Source organism: Onychostoma macrolepis, chromosome 03, assembly GCF_012432095.1.
Source record: "Onychostoma macrolepis isolate SWU-2019 chromosome 03, ASM1243209v1, whole genome shotgun sequence".
NCBI lineage: Eukaryota > Metazoa > Chordata > Actinopteri > Cypriniformes > Cyprinidae > Onychostoma > Onychostoma macrolepis.
In genome coordinates, this window is record NC_081157.1 from 42585503 (window position 1) to 42612775 (window position 27273).

Sequence of the window (27273 nt, forward strand, 5' to 3'; positions counted from 1 at the left end):
TGTTTTGTTGTTTTTAATTCATTGCTTTTTTTTTTATTTTTTAGTTCACCCAAAAATGAAAATGTTGTCATTATTTTCTCACTCCAAACCTGGGTCCCACTTTATATTAGGTGGCCTTAAGTACTATGTACTTACATTTAAATTAATAATTTGATACAATGCACTTATTGTGTACATACATGTTCTTACATTGTACTTATATTTTTAAAAATACCTATATGTAGTTACATCTGTAATTAATTTCTGTAATTACATTTATAATTACACTGTTGACCCATCCCTTACACCTTAACCCACCCTTAAACCTACCCATACCACCAAACCTGTCCCTAACCTTACCCATATCCCACCTCAATAGCAGCAAAAGTGTTTTGCAATACAATATGAACACAATAAGTACATTGTACTTATTTTTGATGTAAGTACATAGTAGTTAAGGCCACCTAATATAAAGTGGGACCCAAACCTGTATGAGTTTCTTTCTTCTGTTGAACACACATGAAGATATTTTGAAGAATGTTGGTAACCAAACAGTTGCTAGTAGCCATTGATTTCCATTTAATCATTTTCATTTTCATTTTCATTTCCTTTTTTTTTTTTTTTTTCAATGGCTACCAGCATTGAAACTTTGTTTACTAACATTCTTCAAATTATTTTCTTATGCGTTTAATATAAGAAAGAAACTCATACAGGTTTGGAACAACTTGAGAGTGAGTAAATGATGACAACATTTTCATTTTTGGGTGAACTGTCCCTTGATTTTTATATATATATATATATATATAATATACATACATGCATACATACATAAAAAGCTTTTATTTCATAAAGAGATAGATATTAAAAGTAATATATTTTTTACATGAGAACTATTGATGTATATTTACTTTGACAGCAATTTGATTTGGTCATGATTCTTTTTTAAATGATGCAATGTGTCATGCACTCCGAAATGAATGATTCATGATTCCACTTGACTCTATTTGATTATTATGGAAACTGTAGGGAGTATCTACAAAAACAATACGCTATGTTTAATTTCCGAGACCAAAACCTTATTCATGCATGTTTAAGGGCTCAAGAATTGCATTTGTTTTCTAGAAATGAGTGACTACAGCCTGAAAGTGTCATATATTCGAGATCTTGTGAGAAACCTGCCTTTGCCCAACCATGACACCATGGAGGTTCTCTTCAGACATCTTCGCAAGTATGGAGCTATTTTTCATTCAGTTTCAATTTATTGTCAATGAAAGTCTTTGTTTTATTTTGTTACTTCCAGTTGTCTTCGGTATTAACGGTGATCAGATCATTCAAGAAAATCTGTAGAAGTACTAAATGCATCCTCAGTCTATTTACTGAAAAGCAGTTCTGACTAGTATCTGTCCTACAGAGTGATTGAGCATGGCGAGCTGAACCGCATGTCTGTCCAAAGTATGGCCATCGTGTTCGGTCCAACGTTGCTGAGACCACAGGAGGAGTCCAACATCACCATGCACATGGTCTTCCAGAACCAAATCGTGGAGCTCGTTCTTAACGAGTTCAATGAGCTCTTCAAACCAAATGAGCACCATCTTCTCATATTCCCAAATGAACAAAGTTACTGACTGTTTTCTGTCTACTGATTGTATATTGGCTGTCCCAGTCAATCAAAGCCAAAATATCACAACAAATAAGTGCATTGTAAAACATCGAGAGGATCTGCACCTCGAAAGTGCCTTGTTCTTTCATGCAATCTGTGTTTTTGGTACTGCTGAAATCAAGAGAACAAAAAGCCAAAGGGATCATCTGCTGAAATGATCAAACAGATCTTATAAAGAAAGAAAATGTAATTTGTCAAAATGTTATGTTTGAGATGAGACAGTTGTGGAGTCCTTAATAATAAATAACTTACAACAATTGCTTTTAAGGTATTACACATACAGTGCACATCCTTGTACATGTTACTGAATAATACATTGTATATTATTACTACTCACCAAAAACTGTTCCTATGGAACAACAACATTTTTCAGTTAGCCAAACAGCTTTTTCTTTTGAATTTCCAGTGCAAATGTTGTTAACAAGTAAAGATACTCAACAAAGGTATGAATATTTGGTTGATTGGTAATTTTTCTCTGAACAAAGATGTTGATGACACCTGGACTTAATGTGTGCGTAGTCACCAATATTGTGCACTACTGGTTAAACCTTATTGTTCAGGAGACTGAGGGGAAAAAAAAGTGTTTTATTAATCAACTGCATGACTATTTTTCACTGTCTTTAGTCTCTAAGATGAAATATTGTTATAAAATGCTGACAGTACATTGTACAGAAGTATGAAAATGAATATAATGAACAATAGAAGGTTTTGCAGTTAAGTAAAATATGGATGTGCACTGCTTGTTTAAAACGAACTCTGTGGATGTAGGCTAAAGCTGTACATATTTAAAAAATGTTGTTTATATAAAAATATGGTTAAGAAATAATTGGCAATTTCATTTTATTACAGAGATAAATATTCTGTAAATAAAACAGATAGACCATATTTAATGTTATGCAAATATGTGCATAGTTTTTACACTGGTAATTTCAGAAATCTAGGAAATATATATAATAAAAAAAATGTTTTTAGTATTATAACCTTGCATATATACAGTCATTATGTCAGATAAAAAGTGTGTACATCAATTTAAAATGGAGAAAAGATACTATCACTGGACTATAGATCAATGCAATATGAGAAATTATAAATAAATATGGTGCCTTCATTTTGACTCTTCGGTTCCTGTCTTTGTTTATTGTTCCTTGAAATAATTTCCAGCTTTCAATCACCAGTTTACCAGATTGTCTGACTTCTCAAAAATATGTGACAAAAGTGTGTTTTTTTTAAAATACATATCACACTACAATATACTATGCTAAAGTATACTGGTCAAGGTCAGCGATTCGTGATTAAGACAAATTCATAAAACATAAAAACATGCATTAAAACGGTCTATGATTATGTTTATGTCTTTTTATGGCCTAAAATGAGTCTTATAGTAAATTTAAGAAAAAAAGCCTAAATTATACAGTGTGTAAGTGTTGTATGAGAAGCGAGAAAAAATAAACAAATGAGAAGTATAAGTTCAGAACTCAATTTTATTAAATATTTCAATTTCATTAAATAATTTTTAGAATGTCATGTTTGGCCCTCCATAGTGAAATAGCAGTCCATTATGAGTTTTAATTTAATTTCTGTAGTTACACAGCGACACCTCCTGGTTTGTTTTCGAGCTATCTGACGTATCCGCATTTGGATCATTTGATTGGTGCAGCGTTTTAACGTCACAGAACACGGGACAAACATGGAGGGAAAGACTGAGGACGCGTCCAAACCTACACCTGCTCAGAAACAGCTTCTTAAAAGACAGCAGGACCTGGAGCACTGGAAGAGGCACTCAAAACAACTGCGAAGCCGTAATTTGATCACGGGCCTGACCATCGGAGCCTTTGTGCTGGGCCTATGTATCCTTCATAGTTTCATAACATGACAGTTCAGCCTCAACTGGTTTAATTTATTTTAATAAGTGATTTTTGCACATTTAAATGTAGTCAATGTTGGTACTATTCATGCTTTCCGACTCCCAGTTACTACAGTAAAACTGTGTTTACCTGGTATTAACCACTGATTTAATTTTAGACATTTACAGGGATATCTTGAAATCTTGAATTTTCGTAAGAGTACCAAAGGACAATGATGATTATGACATGCTTTCTTGATGTATCAAAGTTAATGTTAAATAATGATTACCGTAGTCATGTACCATGATACATTAAAGATTACCATGGGACAAAAAGGCATGGTATTACCATAGTAAAATAAATGGAAGCACCATGACTTTTGTGTTTCTGTAAAATGTTATTAGCACATTTTCAGGTGAATAGAGACCTAAATATGTTTGCTCAGCCTCTACCAAAATGGTATGATTACAGTTTTATGAAAGAATACCTACCCACCAACTATCAATAACTACAAATCAATCAAGCCAATTACTAACTAATAAGTTATTATATGTCTAGCTGTGTGACGTAATGGCCTTAACTCCTGCGCCACTCCATCAGTCAGCTACACCATCCTCTCAGTCAGACAGGAGAGAATCATGGATGAGATTGACGATGAGGCAAAGATCTTCGTCATGAAAGGCCCTCGGACAGGGGCCAACTCTTAGACGCTCCTCTGTCTCACTGATGCAGTTAACATTATTTGTCTTGATGTTTGAGACTGTAGATCGCTTGATACATTATCATTGGACATATTTTCCGGTGGCCACATTATATGGCACCAAGCAAAATGCCCTCATGAACTTGTTAACTTGTGTTTTTCACTAAGGAATGATTTCATTATATATTAATTTATTTGAATCATTCCTCAATCATGCCTTTTCTTGTGTTACTTGCTGTAACTTAAAAATAAAACAAATGAATATTGAATTTGATAGGTTTTATTGGCTATTGTTTCCAAGGTGACTCATCCAGTTATATTTCAGAACTGTTATTATAACTGTTATAATTGTATTCCACTAGATGGCAGTATGTGTCGCTTTAGTAGGAGGTGATAGGAGCTAGTTTGTTTATACAGTATACAGGCATAGCTAGATAAGCTTACAGGACACACTGTACCTTTCCAGTCATGTGTCGCTCGGGACAAAATTGACTAGTTATATAGAAGGCTTGATTTCCAGAGTCTCTGAGAAATCTGGAGAATATCACAGCAAATGTCATAGATTAGTCATGTCATTATGAAAAATTGTACATAATGTATTTAACGATCCTAAGGTCTGCAAAACCCTTATTCCATAGAGCTATGATAAAATTCTTACTGGGGATGTTAAAGGAATATTAAGTGTTGCTTACCTTTAAGATCAGTTGTGGCATAATTTTGATTAAGTTGATTATGAATTTTTCTTCCATTTCTTGAAAGAAAATTAAAAGTCTGGGATACAGTGAGTCACTTATAATGAAAATGAATAGGGGCCAATCTAGAAACATGATTTTTACTATTTAAATAGTATTTTATCAAGACATAAACAATATGCATTATGCATGTAATTATTATTATTATTATTTTTTTTTTTAAAGAACTAGAAAAAAAAAATGCTTATTAACTTTTTGTGTATAGTTACATTTTATTACCATGATGATGCAATATCAAACCCTGTAATGCTACAAAACAACAATTTAAATAAATTTATAGTCCAATTGTTACATGATACACAAACAGTCAACCATGATTTACATGTATTAAAAAAGTGAATATATATAAATATGCAACAGTTATATTCAGAAGTTTCATTAATTAATTTTTTGAGTATAATTATTGATGGTAGCATGGCAATAAATTAAGTAATTAATAAATAATAAAATTATTATCATTAATATTATTATAAAGAAAAGAAGGGGCATGTGAATTGTGTGTGTGTGTGTTAATGTTTGTTTTGAACCTAGAATATTCCTTTAAATGCAAAGGGCCATCACTATTTCATGAGAATAACATCGTGACCTCTCTCACATGACCCACTTCTGTTGCATGATTATATATATGTTGTCTCTCAATCCAACAAGCTTTTCTTAAGATGAAATATGATTCGGCAAAAGTTTTATAAGGGGGAGGGGGTGATTAGAACGAAGTGGAGGCAGGAGGCCCAGCTGCTCACGGAGCAGCAATATGTTCATACTGATAAGTAGACACACACACACACAAGTCCTTCTTTTGAGTTTGTGTCACGTGAGGCTGTTCAGAGCCTCAGGCACAGCCATGCTGTATCACGCTCAAGGGGTCGGATATATCTGCTCCATACAAGCTCGTTTATAGTTCCATTCTGGTCCACATTCATGTCATCCTTATCATTTTTAGACACATACTTTTTTTTTTTAGAATGGTTGCAAGATGTTCGGTCATTCAACATAAGAAAGTTTCAAGCAAAGCTGTCAGCAGTGTTGTTTTATTATTAATGATACAGAATATGTTTTGAATTACTGTTTATTTTTATGTTTTCCATTTTAATTTTGAAATGTAGTTACAGTAATTTTATTTGTTTTTGTTGTATGTGTATTTTTTTTCCCTGATTTCAGTTTTAGTCATTTTAGTATTAAACTAGCTGAAATAAAATAAGGTAAAATGTTTCATATTTTATTACGGTTAATATTTAAGTAACTTTTTTTTTTGTTAATGGTTATAGTTTTAATTTTAGTTTTAGTCAAAAGAATAGATCACCCAAATATTAGCATTTGCTGAAAATGTACCGTTGCTTCATGAGAGTAGATTTGGGAAAATTTAGCATTACATTATTTATTCACCAATAGATCCTCTGCAGTGAATGGGTGCCGTCAGAATGATCACAAGCATCCACAAGTAAAAATGTTAATTGATGGACTGGAGTCGTGGATGATTCTGACGGCACCCATTCACTGCAGAGGATCCATTGGTGAGCAAGTGATGTAATGCTAAATTTTCCCCAAATCTATTTTGATGAAGAAACAAACACATCTATATCTTGGATGGCCTGAAAGTGAGTGCATTGTCAGCAAATTTAAATTTTTGGATGAAATATTCCTTCAATGATGATAATAACTCTACAGCCTTTTGTGTGCTTGTTCTGATATTTCTTTAGATCACATTTTTAACTAGGGATAATTCACTAACCCTGTAATAAGCTGAGAATGAAAAAAGTACGACATAATTTATCCCTGTTCTGTTTCCCCAGAGTGTTCAGCGCTCCTATGATCACTGTTGTCTAAAATGAACACAAACACTGTTGTCAAGTCACCTGATGCTGTGGATGAAACCTCCCCGGTGGCCCACTGATACATGGCCATTTAAAGTTAATACGTAAGAGTATTTAAGCATTAGAAACACAAACAGTCAGAAACAGATGACCTATGCTTGAGTGGCTAGACCCTTGCTGACCCTCGCGCTTCTCTGCGATCACAATCAGTCCATGTCCTTTAATTGGGCATCAGCTCATTGCTAGGAAACTAAGCCATCATAACAAAGACACTTACAGCGAGAGAGACGGAGGCTGCTCAAAATAGCCGCAGATAAATGACATGGTGCGGAAAATTTCAGTGATTGTTATTAGACAAAGCAAAGAAAAAAACAGGCAGTTTATTTGGATTGCTATGTGATATAGGCATGCTGTATGTGAACGGAATAATATTAATAATCACATGAACGCAATATAAGCATTTATCATGTACTATGTTGTATTGACAGTCCTCCACTAAACAGCTAGAGTGATACTGATGTGTATGGAAGTGTGGCACACATCTGAGCTTATATGCTGTGAAGAGGATTTAATTACTTTTTATGTCTTAAGTTTATGCAACTCTGATACTGCTCATCAGCTGATCAGTTATTATTAGTTTCTGTTATGTGCTAGCTACTTACTGTAACATTATTGTGGGGTCTTGACCACGTTGAGGGGGACATGTCCTACCCGATATTCAGATTAGTGGATGACTGATTCTTAGATAATTATTTTAGTTTAAATAGTTATATTCTTTCATGTGCTTCAAACTAATGGAATACAGCAGGATTTAATCATTCTCAGTGCAGAATGACAGTTTTAAGCTTGACTAATAACATGAATGTCATTAAGGATTCTGACTAATCAATCTCATGGGAACCGCAGAGAAATAATTCCATCTGTTCAGTTTATTCAATTTTAAACGGGGAGGTTTTGATACTTTGGATTTGAATTAAGCAGCCGTTTCTTGAATTCACTGCTTCATGATTTCAAAGACCTGGGGTTCCCTGCACTGAGTTTAACTTGTTGACTCTGTAATGATCTTGCAACAGACAAACCCGAAGTAACTTAAGCAATAGCATGTGGCAAGACGTTTCAACATTTATTCCTTCAAACTAAAGTCTTTTATAGGATTTTTATTTCTGATTTCATTTTAGCTAATAGTAATTCTGATATTTTCAGCTCACTAGAAATTATTCATTATATTCTAGTACATTTTCTATTCAGTTATCCACTAGTGTTTATTAATTTGTTCATAGTCACTTTACCAATAGCAACAAGTAACTTTTTCATTCTTACTGGTAATAAATTGCAAAACTGTATCTGTGCACATATCAAGTATATCTGATAATAGGCACCCACTGTATAATGAGATTGAGCTTTTGCCTTCAGGCAGAAGATTTACGATACCAGTGTTTTTGTTTTTTGTTTTTAAATAGAGGGAAACAATCTTTTATATCACAGGCAGTGAAGTTTTTAAATGAAAGATAGGTAAGAAATAAGTTTTTTTTTCCCTTTTCCTTCTTTTTTTCTCCCCTTTTCTAAACAAGCAGGTCTCATTCAGTCTTTCAGATGCTTGTATCAAATTATTAATTTATTAATGTTGTTGTTGTTGTTATTTTAAATAAGTACTACCAATTAAAGAGATATAGTCACTTTGGCAACAAGCACTAATTTCCAGTGAACCTTGTGAAAGCGAAAGATACTTGTCATTATTAAAATTACTAAAACAATGATCAATTCTAACAATAATCAAGTTTTAAATAATAAATGTTTCATCAGCTTGCCATAATAGACAGATGTAATCTATCTGAGACGTGAGGGACTGCATTTATGGCATTGCAGCTCGACTGTTTGTGGTCCCTCACAGACTAATTACTAAGGTGTTTTTCCACGGGGAGGAGCAACCAGAGCAGCAGAGTAGAGTAGCGTAGCGTACTAGACACTTGCGCTTGGAAAGCGAGGCAAAGCGTGCGCTCCTTGGACGCGCTAGAACGCCACGCCGTGATATTCGAATTATTAACCTACAGTTGGTTGCTGCGTAATATTTCTACAGAACGTTAACTTGCGTTCGCATTTATTTTACAGTCGCGTTCATTTTTATAGGCTATATATGTATATATGGGTATATAGGCTAATCTGCATTGCGCTCTTGGAGAAGTTCGTTCTTGAACTGTTGTTATGGTTTGGAGGGGCTAAATGTAAACGCATAGTTGTTATGGAGAAATTCTGGAACGCAAAGACATGTAATGCACTAGATTATGCGCTGCAGTTCTAATGTTAACTACACAGATATCTACTACAATGTCACAGGCTGAGGTTGACATGGCAGGTCTTGGCTTCCCGAAGTTGCCTGCGGGTTTTGACGCGGACTCGTTCTTCCCAGCACGCCTGCCGCCGAGACGGAGGAGACACTCGGCGAACTCCAGGAGAAATTCCTACAGGATTAACAAACTCCACACCATGGACATTGAGCCCCAGGGGAGCATCGCACCTCTGACAAAAACTCTTTCGTGGTCAGCCGACAACATTTTATCGGAAGGTGCCAACGAGGAGAAAAAGACGGACTCTTCTCCTCCAATGTCACCTGTTTCCAGCTCTCCACCTGAGACGCAAGACTCGGACCCGCGGCCAGCTGATACCTGGGCCACCGAGGAGCCCAGCGCGCAGGAGGCTGATGCCAGCTCGGACTCCGACGATGAAAGCACCCAGAAGAAAGCTGTTTTGTCAAGAGCCCCGTTTGAGAGCAAACGCGAGCAGGAGGAGAAGGATAAGGATGAGGTTGAGACTAAAGCTGTGGCGACTTCACCTGATGGAAGGTTTCTGAAATTCAACATTGAGATCGGAAGGGGGTCCTTTAAGACAGTCTACAAAGGCTTGGATACGGAAACCACCGTGGAGGTTGCTTGGTGTGAACTACAGGTAAGAAGTTGTACAGGTCAGTTACTTTAACGGGGGTCAACTTTTTGGTCAGTAAATGTCTGGATGCAGTCGGTTAAGGTTCGAGGAACCCAAATTGCCATATGGCGCCCCTAGCGACGTCAGGTAACTGTGAAATGGTTCAAACGGTAATTCTTTTATTAACTGCAACTGTATGTAGCAGTTCATAGATGTGCATTGTGTCATTTATCAGCAAGTGTTTTAGGAAGGGTTCTGTATGGTCACAATCTTGTGATGTTGAGGACGTGGTGATGAAAAAGGGTGTAATTAAACTAACAAGACTAAGTTAGATAGCATTTAGATTGGCTTTGTGTCAAACAATGACGGCAACCAGCTGATATCTAAACTCGCCCTATGATGAATGGACGAATAATGTCGTTGTTTTCTTTGCACTGTTAGTAATCAGATGCATCTGTTCTTTAATGCAAATGAGAGTAACACTGATGTCAGGCGGTTTTCATCAGCATGTGACATGAGTCTATTCAAGGCAGTGATTTTTTTTAAAAAAAGTCACATTTTTGTTTTGATAGTAGGCTATACTGAAAATCATTATCTCATCCTAAGAGGCAAGATGTCATCACATGGAGTGTCAATAGGATGATTAATGTGCGATGCTCAGACAGGAATGGCTAGGTCAAGGTTATGTTGAATGTTTTAGTGTTAAGTATAGGTGGGTTAACCTATTTGTATTGTCATCTCAGACAGTTATGTTTTTAAGTAAGTTTGAGCTTTCCTCTAGTTTAATAATTTTGACTGGGTTGTCAAATACAATTTATTTTGAACTTTAAAAACTGATCTTGATTGAATGAAGTGTAGATGGTCTGATCTATCTTCCATTTTCGGTGCATGTTCTGATATTTTTTTTGTACATTGAATCCAAAACCTAGAATTCTTCACTGTGCATTAGGAACTTTCTTCTCCAGTGCTGAAAGCTGTGTTGGCTATTATGTCCACAGTCCCAGGTAACCTGAGTATTGGGCACCGGACCTTCTCCCGGGCTTCCTTATGGTGCAATATGCAAGGTGTCCCATGCTGTGGTTACTAGGCAAATTTCAAGTAAAAACTTGCATGCTAAAACATGCAATGTTCACACTATACAGATGAAATTGGCCCACATCTGCAGCACAGATGATTTTGATTTTGGCTAATTCAGTAAATCCCCCTAGATCTGATAGAGTGTTTCTCATTAGTGTCCCTGGACCACAAAACCAGTCATAAGTGTAATTTTTTTGAAACTGAGATTTATACATCATCTGAGAGCTGAATAAATAAGCTTTCCATTGATGTGTGTTATGTTTGTTAGAATAGGACGATATTTGGCCAAGATTCAACTATTTGAAAATCTGGAATCTGAAGGTGCAAAAAAAATCTAAATATTGAGAAAATCGTCTTTAAAGCTGTCCAATTGAAGTTCTTAGCAATGCATATTACTAATCAAAAATTAAGTTTTGATATATTTACGGTAGGAAATTTACTAAATATCTTCATGGAACATAATCTTTACTTAATATCCTAATGATTTTTGGCATAAAAGAAAAATCGATAATTTTGACCTATACAATGTATTATTGGCAATTGCTACAAATATACCCCATGCAGCAACTTAAACCTGGTTTTGAGCTCCAGGGTCACATTTGGTCTGATTTGATAGGATCATGGATAACAAGAAAGGAAAACAATGCTAAATGCAAATAATAAAATGTAATGAATTGTATTTAGGATAGAGAATTACTTTAAATCAGCTTTTTAGAGGGAGGATAAATTGCTTTCCATATCATTTGTTGTTGATGTTAAAGGTTGAATGTCTAAACTCTGATGCCAGATGCCAGCATGAACAGGTTGGGTGACATACTCTCATCCTCGAAAAGAAGGAACGAAGCTACGCCTCTGAAAGAAAACACAGCCTAGATGACTTTCAGTACAGGTTCACTTGCAGTTATGATTATCATATTTTTACTTAATATTATAGTCATGTTAAAAAAATGTAACTATTATCATTTTTTATTTTATTTGGAATGACAAGATAGAACATGTATATACACACAAATAGCTATTAAAATGATCTCGGTGTACCCCTTAAAGTTAAGATTTTCAAAACATTTTTGTTTGTTTTGTATGCTAAACTATTTTGTTTTTCGATAAACATTGTTGGGTCATCATTTTATGTAAAATTTGGGCTTTGAAACAAAACCAGTTGAAAACCACTGCTATACAAAGAGCTCAGCATAGACTTCAGTTGATGTATTTCTTTGACTTCACTCATCACTGTGCAGGTGCACATTACAATCGTCGTCATTCTTTGCCAGTGGCACTTTTCTTGTACAAAACCGCTGTCAACACAATTACTGATGAATGCTTTTTCGGCTGTTTTTTTCTTTTTTCATTGATGCATTCAGGAAAATATAAAAATCTTCAAGGGACAATTCACACAAAAATGAAAATTCTGTAATTATTTACTCAGCCTGCACTTGTTCCAGACCTGTATTAGTTTCTTTCTTCTGTTGAACACAAAATAAGTTATTTTGAAGAATGTTTGCAGCCGAACAACTGGAGGGTGAGTAAATGATGACAGAATTTTCGTTTATACACTTTATAATAACTGCACGCTATGAATCATTAGTTAAGCATTAGTAAATAGTCAATTCATCCTTTATAAAGCATTGTTCCAACATTAATAGGCATTAGTAAGCAGTTTATAAATACAGCTATAAATGTTTTGTTCTTGAGCTGCAATGTTTAATAATTGTATTTTCATACTTTATTAATTATCAATTTATCATTTCTAAATTATTAAGTTATTTACAAACCAGTTATTTAGGACTTGGCAGTGGTTCATAAGATCATTTAGATGTACATTTATAAATCTTATTATTTAGACACATGAGTTGCTCAGTGTGTTAATAAATGCTTTATTAACACATATCCCTGCTGTAATTCATGATTAAGTCATGTACTTATAAAACACTTAGTAGTTGCCAGCCATCTATTTTTGTGAGCTCAACTAAAGTGAGGACTATTCATACCTTATAAAGCATTTACAAAGCAGATTTAAAGGCTCATTCATCTCCCAAACAGAAAAGTTAAACAAACACAACACAGAGAGATACAAAACACAGAAATATTTTTTCTAGATGCAAAAAATGAAACTTACAACTGTACACTTGATAAAAAATGAAGAATAAACCTCTGCAATTTCATATATATATATATATATATATATAAAAAAAAAGTGTACAGTTATGCAGTTTCATTTTTTCTTTTATTTTTTGCATCTTGAAATAAATATTTCTGAGTTCTGTATCCCTCTGTGTTGTGTTTGCTTATTTTTTCTGTTAGGAAGACAACTTAAATCTCCTCATATAGATATGCTTATAAAATCAAGAACAAGTCATTTATAGCTGTATTTATAAACTGCTTACTAATGACTATTAATGTTGGGACAATGCTTTATAAAGGATGAATTGACTATTTACTAATGCTTACCTAATGATTCATAGCGTGCAGTTAATATAAAGCGTTACCGAATTTTCATTTTTGCGTGAACTGTCCTTTTAAGGCCTGTAACATAAGTGTAGCTTTAGTGGAGGCGTTGACTGTTCTGCTGACAGCGCTGTCTACAGCACTTGGACTCTTTCTTTGTACTCGCAGGACATGTTGTCTGTCTCGTTAGAAAGGGATGTTTGTTAATCCTGTGAACGGCCAGGAAAGTGGTTTTGTGACTTTCCCAGACTGCTGGCCCCCGGTCATTCACAGAGAGCTTGTTTACCCCTCACAGTTTTATCTGAGAAAGCCATTCCTCAGCGACCCTTTATCCAGCAGTTCATTTTTCTGCCTGCTCGTCACACCTTTGAATGTGCCATTTACTGCCTGTGGCGTGTTCATTGAGCTAATTCTGTTGAAAGTGTAGAACATTTATTTTACCCAGAATGCAATGCCTAATTACCTTGCTAAATGGTCATCTGGTGGAGGGGAGCTGCCATGGTGACGGTGGCTTGTGACCACTGAGGATGGCTCCACGCTCTGTGAAAATGGCACAGGCTTTGCTTTGAGACTTAAGGCAGTTAATGGGATTGACTGAATTCTCTCTCTCCCTTTCATGATGCTGACGTGAGGGGAGATCAAGGATAAGAATAACTTAACACAAAGCTTGGCTTCACTGTTGCTCATTCAGTGCATGTGTGTTTAAGACCCCATTTTTTTGCTAATTTGTTTCAGAATAATATTTATTGTGAAAAGCGCTTTATGAATACATTAAAATTGAATTTGAAATGTTTCTTATATTCTGATGTTGGGTAAAAAGTCTCTCTCTCTCTCTCTCTTTCTGCATATGATGTGTTCTTAAAAATTATTTGTACTTTTCATTTATAAAAATGTAAAAAAAAAAAAGGTTATATATATATATATATATATATATATATATATATATATATATATATATATATATACTGTATATATCATGGGACACTGAAGACTGAAGAAATGGCTGCTGAAAATTTACCTTTGCCATCATATGAATAAATTACATTTTAAAATAGATTAGAATAGAAAACAGTTATTTTAAATTGTAATAATATTTCACAATATTACTCTGCCGTGCAAAGGCAAAAGACCATAACATCGATTTTTGGTCGAAAATGAGTTATCGATATTTTTGGGACATTCAAGACATCCTTTATCATGTGCATAAGTATCTTGAGTCAATTTCGTTGTTTTTCCGAGAAAATAGGGGTAAAAATCAAGTTTGAGCTCACAATTTTTTAATGTAGATTATTTTTATTACTAAAACATCTAATTGCCAAATTTCCAGTGTCCTAACTATAATTAATTTGGCTGGACAAACAAAAAAATGTAAAGTCATTTTTCTCAGTTTCACACTCTAGCGAGTTAAGGTCTTTTGCCTTTGTAGGGCAGTACTGTTGTACTGTATTTTTGATTAAATAAATAAAGCATAAGTGAGGTGAGCATAAGAGACTTTCAAAAATAATTTAAAAAAAAATTAATTATTCTGTAACTGTTCCTTTTGTCCAGGAGTGTGCGAGTGTTCACTATTGAAATTGCAGATTATAGATCTTATATTTTTAAAATTGTGTACTAAAATGTACTTAAAATATTTAATATATAATTAATATGATTTGTTTACTTGTAAACCGTGTCCTGATAAAGTAAATGTGCATTTTTAATTTGTCTTTTAAACATATAGACTTATTAATCTGATTATGTTTACATTCATGCGTATCTCTCTGCCTCATTCCTGCTGCACGCTGATTAGAAGCTGAGCATGCTCTGGTCATGTCTCACACTTGTTGTCTAATGCATAGCTCCACGTGGCTCAGCTGTGGGGTCTGATATTCTGCTTCCTGTAGAGAGGGGCACAAGGGTGGAGATGAAGGGGCTCGCATTACTGTCAGGTGGTCGAGCTGGATAGAGATAGAATGTAATTGACAAGCTGGGTGGAAAGAGGCCATTGGCCCCAGAACTTGGGGGAGGGTGGAAGTATTTCAAAGCGTGCAACAGATGGTCTACGCTGTGTTCATAGCTAGCATTAAGGTCAGCCAGTTGTGTAAGTGGGTTCATTTAATGAAAGCCGAGTTTAATATAATTACAATTATTTAATGTTTTCAAATCATAATTATTCCAACCTTTGAACCGATAGATTAAACATATAATTTTTTTCTTGTTTTTTTGACTGTCACATCACTGTCTATTTTTCAATAGCGCAGCACCAATAGATCTTCTACATAATATTTATTTGCACTTGTATTACAAAACGGAGCTCCAGGCTTGTGCCTTTTGAAGGTGGATTAACTCAGAAAAAGTCATTCCCTCCCAAGCATTCATCATCTTTCTGAGCTGCAGGCTGCATAAGAGTTTACTAGCTCCCCGAGGCTTTAATAACCAGCCTGAATGTCTCTTGAGTTTCCCTTTAAATCCCAAATGAACTGCTTCGCACACTGCTTCAGTCTCTAGTTTTCAATGTAACTAAATTTCCTCTGTGTCAAGTCAATATTTTCCCTTAATAACTGTGTGATTGTAGATAGCAGTGCATGAAAGTCATAATTCTGATGGCTTGAATACAACTCATTGTAATTCAGCACAGCAGGTGGATTTCACCAGCTGATCTTCTCATTTCACACCCTTTATCTCACTTATTCCAATGAAGTCAGACATGAAACGCATCCATAAAAGGATAAAGGCAACAACAGCTGGTTAAAAAAAAAAATGTGTTGCTCAGCACATCATTGGATGGCTGAGGCCGTGCCTTGCTTCGCCACACGTTCTGCTCTTGAATGACACTCTTCCTTTTCGTCATTCCAGAGACTTCTCACACAAAGGCCTGAAGGTCTATTGTGGCATCAGTTGCACAGCATATCAGTTTTTTCCCAAGGCAACAGTGAGACTATATCCTGCTTTTCTCTTTTTGATTTCCATGTGACTTCTCACAATGAGACGGAGGTTTTGAGGTCCCTCAGTTTTGAACTCCACAAAACTGGAGTGTGAGTTTTGTACACAGATAGATAGATAGATAAAAATGAAGCTGTGCATAAAAAAAAAAAAAGATCATTAGAGTATGTTTTACAAGAAAATTTGAACAATTTCATGTTTAATTCAATGTTACTTGCAGTTTCTTTGTAATTATTTGAGAAATTTACTAGCAAATTCTGAGTGAAAACTGTTTCTAAGTAAATCCTACACAATTTTGTTCAGACCAGTGTATTCTTAAATTAAATTAAATTAAAATATAAAAATATACATTTAAAATTATTTTTTTTCTCTCTTTCAAGAAAATGAAACAAACAGGTTGATGTCTTATCTAGCACTAAATCACATCCCATTTAGTTTACATGTCTTTGGTAGTTTGTTGCTGGTGGTCCATTTTCTTGTATATATTATAATGCTAAGTATATATATATTAAGTACACTAGTATATAGATGACCTCAAAGCTGAAAGACTTGGATTAAAACCTTCCATTTTCCACAAACCTTCCATTTTGATTTCATTCATTGTCAGATACTTCATCAGTGTGACCTGAATTATATTCCCAATATTCAATATCAGGAAGTGCATCACTTCCTGATATTCAAGAGAATCTTGCATGCTGAAGGAGCTGATTATATGACATGTCATCACTTTCCATACATGCTTGACAGGACACTTAGGCAGAAAACACGTTTTCCCCTGATGTAGCCTTGTTTTGGATTTTTATACTGCAAGCTGCCCTTTCAGCCGAAGGAGTGGCTCTTCCAGGCCTAGTGATGATAAGCTTCTCTTCAAGCAAAAGTGGTAGGGCAAATTCTCCTACAATGGTCTTATTCAAACAATATCAGATGATAATTAGTTGTGTGAGTCACACATCCAAAAAAATCTCCATCTGTCTGTGTAGTTGTTTCAGCGGTGCAACATTCCTCCTAATTGCAACGTCCTTTGGCGGTGGTGTTGGTCACCCGCTGTTTTATGAGGCATGTATGTAGCTCAGACCCAGAATGCTGTATTTCATATGAAACTATCAGCAGGTTATGAGGTGTTACCATGAGAGTGACGGCAGACCACTTTAACAGCGCTTATGTTGACGTTGTGTGTGACTGGCTTTGGAATGCCAAATTGGAGTGCTTTATCTTAATATCATCTTCATTGGCATCCGATACTTCATATTCATACTTATGGGCGTCTTGGAGATTATATTGCTTGTGACCTTCAGTCTGCAACATTACAACTAATTGTGCTCAGAAATTCTAATATGCACTACCTGTCAAATGTTTGGAATATTTAAGACTTTTTTGTTTTCAGTGTTTTTGAAAGAAGTCTCTTATGTTTACCAAGGCTGAATTTATTTGATAACGATTACATTGAAAACAATTAGTAAAGACATGTACAGTATAATGTAATGAAAGAATTCTGCTTCACATAAATGCTGTTTTCATTGAATTTTCTATTAATCAAAGAATTCTGGAAAAAATGTGTCATGCCTTTAGGCACCAAAAGGTTTTTCAGCATAGATAACCATTATTAATAAATGAGCGCCAGTAATAACTGAAAATAATTGTGCCCTGAATCATAATATCAGGATGATTTCTGAAGGATCATGTGACACTGGAGTGATGGATGCAGAAAATGTAGCTTTGCCATCACAGAATACATTATATTTCTAAATAATAAAATAGAAAATGGTCCTTTTAAATTGTAATAATATTTCACAATATTACTGCTTTTGCTGTGTTTTTGATCTAATGTAGTCTTGGTGAACAAAAGAGACTTCTTTCAAAAACATTAACAAACTTATGTTTCTTAATGTCAAACGTTTGACCAGTAGTGTAGATCTAAAGGTGTTTTCTGTATCTTGACCTTGGCTAATATGTGTACACATAATATCTAAAAATTGTATCTTTTGTACATGCAAACAGGTTTAAAGTCTTTTTCCTGATGGATACATGAGATCTTTCCACCTGTTTGTACTTTAAACAAACTATGGCTCTGCCCTGCCCTTGTTGCTTAATGTCAGCAAGACTGGGCAAACCAGACACCAAACGCAGGGAAGTACTGTTCTTGTGACAGGTTTTCTGTATTCAGGCATCTCATTTAACGATTAAAGGGACAGTTCACCCAAAAAAATGAAAATTCTCTCATCATTTACTCACCCTTAAATTGTTCCAAACCTATACGAGTTTCTTTCTTCTGTTGAACAAAAAAGAAGACGTGTTGAAAAAAGTAGCCAAAAAACTGACGGTAGCTATTGACCTCCATAGCATGGAAAAAAAATTATTTAGAAGTCATTGGCTATACTGTCAACTGTTTGGTTACCAGCAATCTTTAAAATATCTTCTTTTGTGTTCAACAGCTGAAAGAAACTGGAACAAGTGGAAAGTGAGTAAATGGTGACAGACTTTTCATTTTAGGGTGAACTATTCTTTTAAGCACTGGCGGTTTTGAAAGAGAGCTGTGAGAATATGGGCAGCACTTCTAGCCTTAGGCTATTCTTGAGACAGACACGGTAACAGTGTTTGTGAGCTGAAAGTTAAATACACTTGACAAACTGGTTCGAAATTAAATCTTTTTGCAAATAAGCACTAAATGACCCATGACATAGAACAAGTCTTAGCTTCAGATGGCACCTACATATACTTTTTTCCATCTATAAGTGATTTCAGAACCCGCCCCTAAATGACACGTCCAAATAAACTGAACTGTGGTTGGTTACTTCACATGTAAATCAAATAGTTGTCTCTTCCTGTATAATTGGGCTGTTTTTGACAAGAATAAGGTGCATTGTGGACATTGGCTTTCAGAACTAGGTTAGGATTTCACCACTGTAAATCACGAGAAGAGATTTGGCTGAACCAGACGGAAGAAGTTTTATTGGCTTTTAGTATTTGGCCGCTACACCCTGTGTTATTCTTTTCTTTTTATGCAAGTCTTCCTCTCTGAAATAGCGTCATAATTTACAGTGACCTCCGACATGGACATTTTCCAGATATTATGTGTCAGTGAGGAGCCAGTTGGATTAGCGTCAGGTGAATGTACGATTTTCTTACAGTAGAGTTGCTATTGATGCTATCTCATCAGATCTGTTGCTGTTGGAAAGTGGCCAGGGCTGGATCCCGTCTGTCTGTATTATAGTACCTGTGGTCTTATATTTTTTCACCTTAGTTCCTAGTGCATCTCTCCTAGTCCAGCTTGAAAAATGTCTTGTCTTCTGGAAGATGTTACGATGTTTTGCTTCCCAATCATACCTGGTTCTTTTCGGCGTAGTAGCTATATTGCCTGTTACAGTTCAGTACAGGTGTTAGAATGGCCGTCTCCTTGAAGCAGATCCTTATTTGTGTTAAACAGAGGAATTCCTGGCTCTGTTTTGACTCCCTTAAACATTTTGTCCCCCGGTTTCACAGACAAGGCTTAAGCCTAGTCCTAGACTAAAATGTAAGCCTAGCAGTTTCAACTGATTGCACTGACTGATCTTAAAATGTATCAGTGCCTTTGTTTTGTCTCAAGATGCACCCCAGTAATGTTTTTTTTTTTTTTCTAAGCATGTTTATAAAAATTACTTAAATGTCTTAATTGAACTATGACCTAATCCTGGCTTAGTCTAAGCCCTGTCTGTGAAACCAGGCCTATAAGTGGATCTCAGCTGGTTTTAGTCATGCTATAGATAGGTTAGTCTGTGTGAATGAGATAACATATGCAAAATAGGCTACGCATACCATTATCATTGTTGCATAACCATTTATATATCAACACTCCCTGCCTCACCATTGACAAAAATACACTCGTGGGCGTTAAAGGGATGAGGAATTTCTGAAACTTTTTTGTGCAACTTTTGTACACAGAGTCTGTAACTGTGTATTTATATGTTGTGACTTAAAAACATGTGACCTCTGTGTGTCTTTTGAGATTACATCAGATCTGGTGTTGTCATACTCTGATCACTCGTTTACAGTAACATGAGTATTTAGTACAAAGTGTTGCAAATTCAGATGAGTCAGAAGAAAAGGTTGTCATATATCTTGATCCTCAACATTGTGTGGCCTTTTCAATATGCGAGCCATTATATTTTTTAATATGGTTGTAAATATAATAATTTGATTGAATAAATGATGATTAGTTAACCATTACCTGTATAGTTGCTTACATTGTATGTAGCTGGAGGAATACATAGGGAATAGTTTTCTTTTTTTAATGGTTTTTAATGTTTATGTTAAAGTTCAATTATTTTTGCAATCTTTTTATCCCACTCTAGTAGTATTTTCAAAACAATATATAAAAATATCACAAGTCCAGAATTGTTTTAAAATTTTTTACTAGAACAATTACTAGAAAATGTGTAACATACTCAAAATAGGGCTGTCACAATATTAGACGCGCACAAAAAACACATCAGTTCCAGCATTGCTAACTTGACAGCGCAGTTGGTACTTTATCAAAATAAAATAAAGTGAACCAAACATCATCAGCCTATCATTTACATAATAAATAATAGTTTAGCATTCAGATACGTTACATTGCAAATATGGAAATATTATGGAATATTTGGATTTGTGCCAAATGAGAGAGGTAGGATACAGGAGCACAAAGCCCCATTTCCCAAACAGTTGAGTGCGCAAGCCTTTAAAGTAAATTCCTTTGTCAGTCTATGTGAGAGACTCGTTCAGAATCAGCACATGGTCACTGTCTAGGGGGCTTTGTTTTCAAGTGCGCAACTCATGGCATTCACTGTTCTTCTGCTTGCGGTTATCAAGCAGCGTTGCATTACTGCGGCCGCCCCCTTCTGGATTGGGGGTGAATTGCCTGTATTCGTCGTAAGGCCTCATGCAACGAACCGAGATGCTCATACCGTGACGGTTCGGGACGAATACATGTACCGTGCCACCCCTAACCTGTTAACTTGTATACCCATATTTTAAGCTCTTTAACCTATAGTTGCGTCAGCGCCATTGAAGTCATGCAGTAAGAGCGCTGCTAATTCAGTTTTAAGGTGCATCTAGAACGGCCGCAGATGAGGCATTAAATGCATATGGCACTGTGACCAGCTGAACATTTTACAGAGTTTAATATAGCAATGTGGTCGCTCAGTTTTTCAAGATCGATTTTAATCGTGTAACTGTTAATAACAGATTTGAACAAAGAAATTAAGTGTTACTACACACAGCCCGTATTGATTGCAAACAAAAATAAGACGAGTAAAGAAAACATATATGATCAGAAAACCTCTGTTAACAGGTTAATGTAACATTTCCCATTCTATGACTAATAAAATAATCGCAGTTTACTCTGTAACTGAACATGGTTTTCCTCAGAGTAGCTGCGTGCGCTGCGTCGTCATCTTGTTTGACAGGTGTCAGGGTTAAGGCGCAATACTGCCACCTGGAGGTCAACCAGGTACTGGCGCTGGAGTATTTACATGTGGTGTTATCATAAGAGTCCTGTTCATTTTAAAATATTGCTGTTATCGATTGTCACGATATCAATAATTGTTTCTTTGAATATCACGGTTATCGTCAATACCGGTATATCGCGACACCCCTAACTCAAAATGAAAATAATTTGTAATAATGTGTTTTTTCTTTTCCCCAGACTCAAATCTGATATACAGGTGCATCTCAATAAATTAGAATGTTGTGGAAAAGTTAATTTATTTCAGTAATTCAACTCAAATTGTGAAACTCGTGTATTAAATAAATTCAGTGCACACAGACTGAAGTAGTTTAAGTCTTTGGTTCTTTTAATTGTGATGATTTTGGCTCACATTTAACAAAAACCCACCAATTCACTATCTCAAATTAGAATATGGTGACATGCCAATCAGCTAATCAACTGAAAACACCTGCAAAGGTTTCCTGAGCCTTCAAAATGGTCTCTCAGTTTGGTTCTCTAGGCTACACAATCATGGGGAAGACTGCTGATCTGACAGTTGTCCAGAATACAATCATTGACACCCTTCACAAGGAGGGTAAGCCACAAACATTCATTGCCAAAGAAGCTGGCTGTTCACAGAGTGCTGTATCCAAGCATGTTAACAGAAAGTTGAGTGAAAGGAAAAAGTGTGGAAGAAAAAGATGCACAACCAACTGAGAGAACCACAGCCTTATGAGGATTGTCAAGCAAAATCGATTCAAGCATTTGGGTGAACTTCACAAGGAATGGACTGAGGCTGGGGTCAAGGCATCAAGAGCCACCACACACACAGACGTGTCAAGGAATTTGGCTACAGTTGTCGTATTCCTCTTGTTAAGCCACTCCTGAACCACAGACAACGTCAGAGGCGTCTTACCTGGGCTAAGGAGAAGAAGAACTGGACTGTTGCCCAGTGGTCCAAAGTCCTCTTTTCAGATGAGAGCAAGTTTTGTATTTCATTTGGAAACCAAGGTCCTAGAGTCTGGAGGAAGGGTGGAGAAGCTCATAGCCCAAGTTGCTTGAAGTCCAGTGTTAAGTTTCCACAGTCTGTGATGATTTGGGGTGCAATGTCATCTGCTGGTGTTGGTCCATTGTGTTTTTTGGAAAACCAAAGTCACTGCACCCGTTTACCAAGAAATTTTGGAGCAATCCATGCTTCCTTCTGCTGACCAGCTTTTTAAAGATGCTGATTTCATTTTCCAGCAGGATTTGGCACCTGCCCACACTGCCAAAAGCACCAAAGGTTAAATGACCATGGTGTTGGTGTGCTTGACTGGCCAGCAAACTCACCAGACCTGAACCCCTCATAGATTCTCTATGGGGTATTGTCAAGAGGAAAATGAGAAACAAGAGACCAAAAAATGCAGATGAGCTGAAGGCCACTGTCAAAGAAACCTGGGCTTCCATACAACCTCAGCTGTGCCACAAACTGATCACCTCCATGCCACGCTGAATTGAAGCAGTAATTAAAGCAAAAGGAGCCCCTACCAAGTATTGAGTACATATACAGTAAATGAACATACTTTCCAGAAGGCCAACACTTCACTAAAAATGTTTTTTTTTTATTGGTCTTATGAAGTATTCTAATTTGTTGAAATAGTGAATTGGTGGGTTTTTGTTAAATGTGAGCCAAAATCATCACAATTAAAAGAACCAAAGACTTAAACTATTTCAGTCTGTGTGCATTGAATTTATTTAATACACGAGTTTCACAATTTGAGTTAAATTACTGAAGTAAATGAACTTTTCCATGACATTCTAATTTATTTAGATGCACCAGTAGTTTTAGTTGTTTATAAGCTGATAAAAAAAAAGGATTTTTTTACAAATCCATTCCAAGCCACAACTGTATGGAAATCATGTTTTTAGAAATGCATTGCAGTCAGATTGGATTAGATCAGATGATAGTTTTGTAAATATTAGATTGAATGTTTTACGTCATTGAGGGTGCACTACAATTACAGCATGTAATAATTCAGCTGCGTAAACTTGCCCTTAGATACGTGCATACAATTTACACACGCCCCCACACACGCAAACACACACACACACACACACACACACACACACACACACAGAGTGTGCCTGCTTTAGTGTTTGTTCTGTTGTACACACACCCTGCAGTCCTCTGTACGGTTCACACATTCATTCTACCTTTTGTAGGGCCACGGCTGCTAGCTGTTTTGTTTCTGTATAATTAAACAACAGCAGCTGTCTTCGATGGAGAGTGAGAGTTCACATTCAGATCTGTTACTCAATTAGAACACGTGATCCCCGCTAGATTCAAACGTAAATAAAATCTGAGCCATACTCTGATATATTGTTTAGTCAATGACTAAACAAGCATGTAGAATGACACAATTTATGGGTTGTTTTGGCATATTACTGTTACCAGAGCACTTTTCTAGCACTCTTAAAGTGAAAGTTCACTCACCCTCACGTCATTCCAAACCTGAACTATACTTTTAAGGACAACATACTTGCATACATACTTGATATTTCTGTAGTATAATTCTGTACACAATATCTAGCCTAAATGTCTATATGCATGCAATACACAACCTACTACAGTATTATTATATTATGTGATTGACCTGACTTTTCATTTCCAGCTTGATTCATTCGTTCTTATTCACTCGGGTCCAGAGCAGTGTACTAATGCTTGTTCTTTTGGGAGGTATAATGTCAAAATATTGATACTACCAGAGGTAATATGACAAACAAATGAATGCCAAACAGAGGACAGCAAGGCAATTAGTCTTGAATTAAGACATTCGTATTATTTTTTTAATCCCACATGAAATGTTAATTGCAAAATGAGCTTACAATTGATTTTGAAATGACCTCATGCTGTGATCAAGTGCTCCTGGGAAGTTTGCATTTATGAGCTCATAATTACGATTTGATGTGCGTTTCAAGTGATTTTGTAGGAGAAAAATGAGTGCAGTGGCCAATTTTCTTTTCCCTTTAAGCACTACGACACATTTGAGTTGTACAAGCTTGTTTCATAACCCAGCTAAAAGAGTTGTAAGTTGTCAACATTCACAATTATTTAATAACTTATGAGTAATACCATTATGTTTCCTCTGTAGTTCTTTATTTGACACAGAAAATCCACCTCAGAAAATTCATCTTGAAATTATGATAATTCCAACATGACTTGAGTGCAATAAATTATAAGAAGTCATTTTCGACCGTTGAGTGCGTCAGTGCTCTGTAGTAAAAGTGTTTTGATTTATACGGATTGCATTAGTGACAGTTCAAACTGAGATAAACCTGAAGTTTATGATCCCTCATGTGAAGATGTTGTCTTGTATTGTTGGCATTGCATTTAAATCTGACTGTCATTTTGGTTCATAACATTGGCGCTGACATTTAATCCTGTCATTTCCAGTCATGGTGACCATGTGGCATGGGTTAAGCTGGGACGTCCAACACTTCCTTCTGTTAGGGTCGACGGAAGTGAATATGAAATCGATTGCTATGACGTTTAAGCTCATGCTTCATGGACACAATGTTTAACTTTCATGCTTTATAATGTCTGGAATAAGAAAAAGAGGGATAAGCTTTCCTCATTTGACAAAACAATAGACCATTATTTTCACTGATCTTGATTATTCAAGTTTGTTATAACAGAGGTAATTTACATGTAGAAGCCTTAAAAGTACAGTAGCAAAAAAAGTTTTCAGTATAGACAGCGAGAGGGTGGAAATGATTTTGATGCAAAAAAAAAAAATCCTTATTATAACAGAATAAATACACTTCAGGTAAATTATAAAAAGCTACACAAGTCTACAATATGTCTTCTTAAGAAAGTTTGTTACAGGAGTGTTTAATTCTTATCTTGCAGATACAGAACATATAGCAGTATTAGTCGTCTGTTTGAGTTTCCATATAGTGTTTTTGGCCGGATCGTCAGCTACACTAGCAGTGTTTAATTGCTGTGAAAGATTTATTGCACACGCCCTGTGCATATTAGAACTGTGAGTCATGGTTCCTTCTCTATGGATGGATAATATGATGGAAAATGATTTATAAATGAATGAGAGTAATTTGTCATTCTGTCAATTTATCTCTGATTTATGTCAATGCCTGGTACTGTCACTGTGGACCATGCATGTGGTGATGCTTTTTTTGTAATACTTAGGAATGAGAGAGAGAGTTACTTTTAAATCTTTTTAAGGGTGTTAAGGAATGTAAAAAACCGATTAATGTCATAATGGTTTATATTATAACTTAATATTCAGTGGTTAGAAATTTGTTGTTCACATGTTGTGCAGTAATTTGAGCACTAATTAGAATTTTTTCATTTGTATCAGTGCATCATTGTGGTGTCATCTTCAGTGCATTCCAAAAGTTTGGAAATGCCCTTCGTTTCAAAGCGAGCGTTTGATTAATATCAACATAAACCCTTCCCCATTTTCTTGCCATAAGTGGATCATAGTAACTAATGATTTTCTTTATTACATAACACAGTCAGACCTGATTAATTCTGTGATATGGACTAAGCATACTCAGTGTTTCTTTTCTTTTTTTTGAAGAGTATTGGGTCAGGTTTACTTGTTTGCCAATTAAAGGTATAGTTCACCAAAAAAATTCAAATTCTGTCATTAATTACTCACCCTCATATCGTTTCAAACCCGTAAGACCTTCATTCATCTTCTGAACACAAATTAAGATATTTTTGATGGAATCCAATAGCTTCAATCGATGGAATCCAATAGCTAAAATAAAACAGCATAGTCTTCACTGTAAGAATTAAACTTCCTTTGTTTCTTATTAAAGCTACAAAAGTCCTTCAGTCGAGCAGAGAGTGATTTTGAATTTGTCTTTTGTTGTTTGATTAATATAAAGCACAAAGTCAGCAGCAGGAAAATAGCGCGCTGTCACTTTAAGAGCCGCACGGCTCCAATTTACTGTCACACACGTATTTTAATTCTCAACTCTTTACGTTCACTTATTCCATAACCGACGAGGGTTTATGTGAATAATCACTAAGTGCCGCATTTTGCATTTTGCATGTATTTGACCGTTTAGGCACTAAAAGATGAATTTACACGTCTGTTCCGTCCCTGAGCGCATATACAATAATCTTCCCGAGGAAAAGCGCAAGTTCTCTTTCACGCTTTTAAAAACATAAATACATCTAATCAACTTAAATAAATCAAGCACGTCCCATTTTGCAAAAGTCTCGTTACATGATTTTACTGATTTGCACGTGAAATTGGCCTTTTATGGAGGAGCAAAAGCGCAGAGCTGGAAAGGGGGCGGAATGGGGCGCAATAATCGTTTTATCTTGATTACTGTATTTTCATAATCGTTGGAGGCCAAAATCGAAATAGAAACTGAATTTCGATTAATTGCACAGCTCTACTGTACACCATAAGTTTGAAAACATTTAGCTTAAATGTTTAATATGAATGAACAGTCACTGCTCATAAATGACTGTTGAGATAGTATTCCCAAGTGAAACGAGCTGAGGCTTGGACCCGGAAACAGTATTCCTTACGTCACCACTTAACAAGCAGATAAACTTTACAATGTAACAGATCAATTAGAATGCAGATTTAAAAATATAATAATAATAATTTTATATATATAATTTATATATATATATATATAATATGCTTTCATGGTAGGCTAAATGTTGTCCCTTTTCAGTTCAAAGCAAAATAAAAAGGA

The 27273-nt window shown here is 35.6% G+C and overlaps 3 protein-coding genes across 8 annotated transcripts in view; all 3 read left to right on the forward strand.

The window, feature by feature from the left end:
• Positions 1 to 2753, forward strand: part of arhgap27l (Rho GTPase activating protein 27, like) — a 21310-nt gene extending 18557 nt beyond the window's left edge. For all 5 annotated transcript variants that reach the window (XM_058768924.1, XM_058768925.1, XM_058768928.1 and 2 more), the window contains 2 exons: positions 1102 to 1207; positions 1391 to 2753. In XM_058768924.1, the coding sequence (XP_058624907.1) occupies positions 1102 to 1207; positions 1391 to 1604 (320 nt within the window). In that variant the 3' untranslated portion in view covers positions 1605 to 2753. The remainder of the gene's footprint in view (positions 1 to 1101; positions 1208 to 1390) is intronic.
• Positions 2754 to 3282: 529 nt separating this feature from the next.
• On the forward strand, positions 3283 to 4452 carry LOC131536181 (cytochrome c oxidase assembly factor 3 homolog, mitochondrial). The gene is made up of 2 exons (XM_058768929.1): positions 3283 to 3486; positions 4084 to 4452. Exons 1-2 carry the CDS (start codon positions 3327 to 3329, stop codon positions 4188 to 4190), a joined length of 267 nt encoding a protein of 88 aa, XP_058624912.1. The 5' UTR covers positions 3283 to 3326; the 3' UTR covers positions 4191 to 4452.
• Positions 4453 to 8701: 4249 nt separating this feature from the next.
• The window catches only part of wnk4b (WNK lysine deficient protein kinase 4b), a 56313-nt gene continuing 37741 nt past the window's right edge, over positions 8702 to 27273 (forward strand). For both annotated transcript variants that reach the window (XM_058769945.1, XM_058769946.1), the window contains exon 1: positions 8702 to 9689. In XM_058769945.1, coding sequence (XP_058625928.1) covers positions 9045 to 9689 — 645 coding nt within the window. In that variant the 5' untranslated portion in view covers positions 8702 to 9044. The remainder of the gene's footprint in view (positions 9690 to 27273) is intronic.